The 4,334-nt window shown below is 36.4% G+C and overlaps 1 protein-coding gene across 6 annotated transcripts; it reads right to left on the reverse strand.

Annotated features, from left to right (window-relative positions):
• Window positions 1-318: 318 nt before the first annotated feature.
• LOC127257765 (enolase 2-like) lies at window positions 319-3,661 on the reverse strand. Of its 6 annotated transcripts, none has more exons than XM_051284227.1 (12): window positions 3,498-3,661; window positions 2,467-2,680; window positions 2,207-2,287; window positions 1,939-2,013; window positions 1,796-1,858; window positions 1,641-1,718; window positions 1,348-1,542; window positions 1,192-1,242; window positions 1,001-1,089; window positions 860-926; window positions 705-761; window positions 319-608 (listed from the first exon to the last, which is right to left on the reverse strand). In XM_051284227.1, exons 3-12 carry the CDS (start codon window positions 2,279-2,281, stop codon window positions 528-530), a joined length of 831 nt encoding a protein of 276 aa, XP_051140184.1. In that variant the 5' UTR covers window positions 2,282-2,287; window positions 2,467-2,680; window positions 3,498-3,661; the 3' UTR covers window positions 319-527. The 6 variants fall into 6 exon arrangements, with proteins under 6 accessions (XP_051140184.1, XP_051140186.1, XP_051140183.1 ...); XM_051284229.1 differs by having other exon boundaries at window positions 860-911; window positions 2,387-2,680; XM_051284226.1 differs by having other exon boundaries at window positions 2,387-2,680.
• Between the last annotated feature and the right edge of the window lie 673 nt (window positions 3,662-4,334).

The raw sequence follows: 4,334 nt of genomic DNA on the forward strand, positions 1-4,334 counted from the left end.
TGTGAGGAAGTTTAGCGAAGCATCGATTCCTTCGCAAATGTTTGGGAAGGAATTTTGCGAAGATATAGTTTTCCTTCACAAATTGATTCAAAATTTGCGATGGAGTTCATTCCTTCACAAATATCCATCGCAAATTGATTCAAGATTTGTGAGGAAGTTTGCAAGGGAATTCATTCCTTCCCAAATATCCATCGCAAATCATTTTACAAATTATCATCACTAGTTCATTTAAAATTACTATACTTCGAAAATAATTACAAACTAACAAATATAACGAAACATAGAATAAAGCTAATGCATCAAAATCATCACTGGCTAGTAAGTTCGGAGGCTGTATAAATATATGGCAAAGATAAGAATGTCAAAATACAAAGTGCAGTTAAGACCAGAGTGGTAAGGTTTAAGGTCAAAACATAACTCTCGCTTATTAAAGAGAAATAAAGGCTCGGAATCCACAAAACAAAGATGATTCTTCTAATAATTGGATATAAATTCTCAAGTTGCGTTTAGAGCAGTGCAAAGTGCAATTAATAAGGCTCAACAGATGAACGGAAGCTTGCTCCTGCATATACTGCCTCGGAACCCAATTCCTCTTCAATCCTCAACAGCTGCATCCAAAGAAAATTCAAGTTTCACTCATAAGGTTCTTGTCGCCCGTCTGTTGTGTAATGTCAGACACTAATAAATTCAGAACATGCTCTTACTTGGTTGTATTTTGCCAGATGTTCTGATCTGCAAGGAGCCCCTGTCTTGATTTGGCCCTGATAATAACGATGTTGTTAGATTTCAGCTATACATAGTAATAGTTAATTATAGGTGTGATACCGATATGTACAATAAAAATCTAATGAACAGTTACCGTGGCCAGTCCAACAGAGAGATCCGCAATGAAGGTGTCCTCTGTCTCTCCACTGTATCCAGATATTCTATTGATTGTCAAGACATGGAATAAATAGTTTTCGAAATTTGCCAAACTACTGTTTAAGTCCACATTTCATACCTTCTGTGGCTGGCCATCACTCCCCAACCAGCATGCATCGACATTTTTACAGCTTCAATACTTCCAGTCACAGAACCAATCTGGTTAACCTGAAAGTCCAACAAAAAGGGCAAGAATCGTCTCATTGAGGCCCCAAAGAAATTTGAACTTGAATGAATATGCACATTGTAATGTACGGTAACAATGTATACCTTAAGAAGAAGTGCATTGCAAGTCTTCTCCTTAATTGCCTTGTCAACTCTCTGCCCACATTAAAAAAAAAAATGAGAAACAAGAAAACCAACATTTACCCCAAAACAAGGCTATGAATAAGCATCGTAAGGTTTTCAATCATCAGAATCAATCACCTTGGGGTTAGTGACGAGGAGATCATCTCCCACTATCTGTACTTCAGCACCAATTTCTTTGGTGAGTTTTGCATAGGCCTCCCAGTCATCCTGGTCAAATGGATCTTTGATAGACACAATTGGGTACTCAGAAACAAATGACTTGTAGAGATCCTTAAGTTGATCGCCGGATATCTTTTGGGACCCATCATTGCTCTGCAATGACAAAGCAACGGGTGAGAACTCAAGAACAAATGTAGCATTTACTGAACCCTCTTATATTTAAGGATATTCAAGACAGCATAGGAACTTGCCTCTTCCTTGAAGTTCAAATCATAAGTCTTGTCTGATGAATAAAATTCAGATGCAGCAACATCCATTCCAATAACAACCTAAACGAATCCTTTCATCAGCACCATTCTAATAAATGTGATTCAATACACATACAACAGACACTATAAAACCTTACTTTTCCTGTATAACCAGCTTTCACAATGGCTGTCTTAAGCAGCTCAAGACCTTCCTTGTTTTCCTGGAATAATAATAATTAGAAATGTCAGCATATTACATTGAGAAAAAAATAGAGATACAAAGCTATGAATACTGCATTACATGAATGTTGGTAGCAAAGCCACCCTCATCACCAACATTTGTAGCATCTTGCCCATATTTCTTCTTAATAACAGACTGAAAACAACATGATCCACACATTTCAATCATGCAAGCAGAACAAACGTTGCAGCCTAAGCTATAACCATTCATAACTTTCATAAAAGCCAATGAACTACAAACATGATGTCATCTTGCACTAGATTTTACACTAAGACGAGAATCTATCAGCCTTCTCATAAAGTGATGGAAATATTTGACTACAAATTGCCTTCAAATGATGATATACTTCCACACCCATCTTCATGGCCTCTTTGAATGAAGAAGCTCCAACAGGAAGAATCATGAATTCCTGGCACAAATAGTTTGTGTTTATAACAACATTAAGACAAATAAATATTACAAATTAGTCCATCTAAAGAATAGAAGTAGGAAAAATAGATAAAAATACCTAAAGCCCGTCACAGTTTTATTGCAGAAAAGAGAAGTCCATGGAACATGAAAAGGTCCAACAGTTATTCTGTTACTCACATTCAACTCCAAGAATTACATTTGGGATCAATGCGAATTCCAGCAAGCTTCTCCTCAGACCTTTCCAATTCTTCCAGAGGAGGCAATCATCTCCTTTTGAGGAAGAGTATTTTATCCCTACCAGGTGAAAATGATAGTGTTGGAAGGGGCGGAGCATCAACAATATTTCTGATCTCTGGTGGAGGAAGTCTATATCCATTTCCCTCTGATAATTCTACAAGGATGTGTGATACAACAGATGAGAATCAGAAATTTAACCTTTAAGATTGATGTGAAAAGTTAAGATTCAAACTGAACACTAGATGCAGATCCTCTTCTTCTTGAATCAGACAAACAAAGATGAGAATCCTATTAAGTACTATTGTGCAGTACAAACATGAAAGGACCTAGTGATTTGTTGAGTAATGGCAAAGTTATGAGACAACAGTCACCAACTAGCTTCCTCCCGACTAGATGAAACAAAGAGTGAGCGTAAAGTCACCAAAACCAATCCGTTTCGGCGATACAGCTTGTTGAAAAACCAGGGGGCAACAGGCCGGAAAGATAGTTTCATCAGATGAACGTCATAAAAGTACCTCTGCCACATGAATTATAATAACCTCATATAAATTTATCACAAATTTCAATACGAAGTCTGAATCTTAATTAAAGAGGTTCCCCATAGCTGACGGATGAATGTAGGATCTAGAAAGATGAGAAAGAGCCGCTACTCGTCATTAAGAAAATAAACAGACAACAACAACAGAAGAAGAGAGAATAGCTAAAGATCATTTAACAACAACAACAAATGATTTATATCTTCCGATCAAAGCCAAGCACAAAGTCACTCAAACGCTTCGGCGCGACAGGATAAAGGAAAGAGAAGTAGAGAAACAAGCCTCCCTCGAACTTCCCTGACCGCAATCACATTCATACAAAATCCAGATTACAGTGCAAAGTAACAATATCGGAAAACCCCAAGCAGTGGTCAGTATTCCGAAAATGCATTCATACACACACGAAGTCAGGAAGCTAGTTTATCCAATAGCTACCTTCATAGTCAACGGTGGATGGAGAAGAATTGGTGGCGCCACCCAAGCTCTCGGTGGCAGCGTTCATGGCAACAGCACTGCGGAACGTCATCGTCCGTGCCCCAACGGCAACTGATGACTTCGGCTTCAAGAATAGAGAGGATGGAGGGAGAGTCGATTTTAGTGGTGAATGGATTAACATAATTTCTCCAACCTGAATCTCCTTTTAGGAGTGGGTGAGTGCGCGCCTGCCTGCCTGCATCTATAGGACCTGGACCTGGACCTGGATTTGGACCTGGACCTGGACCTAGAAGGAACTATCCTAGTATTTCATTTGTTATATAAAAATGTTTATTTTTTTATTTAAAAATATTTGTATTTTTTAATAAAAATTTATATTATATTTTATAAATTTTATAATGATTATTTTATTATTAATTGAATAAAATCTAAAATTTATTAAGAAAATTAATTTTTTTTTTACTTTCAATCCTTTTAAAAATAATTTAAAAAATATTATTTATTAATTAAAATACAAATTTATAATTTTGTAAGGGAATATAAATCTTTCGCAAAATTCTTTCGCTAATAGCAAGGAATTTTTATATTCCTTGCAAATTATGTTCGTTGATTACGAATTAATTAATTCCCTAATAAAATTTTTTCGTAAAAATAAAATTCACCGGTATTTACGAGGGATATAAAATTCCTTATAAAAATCCTTCGCTAATGTATATTTTTTTTTGCAGTGGTGGTATGGAGAACTTGATGGACTGCATGTTATCATCAACCTCATTTACTTGAACTCGGCTCATTCGGTCATAGATATCTTCTTCCAAGTCAAATTCATCAAGCAAC

Source organism: Andrographis paniculata, unplaced genomic scaffold (genome assembly GCF_009805555.1).
Source record: "Andrographis paniculata isolate CXL003 unplaced genomic scaffold, ASM980555v1 Contig58END, whole genome shotgun sequence".
Taxonomy (NCBI): Eukaryota; Viridiplantae; Streptophyta; class Magnoliopsida; order Lamiales; family Acanthaceae; genus Andrographis; species Andrographis paniculata.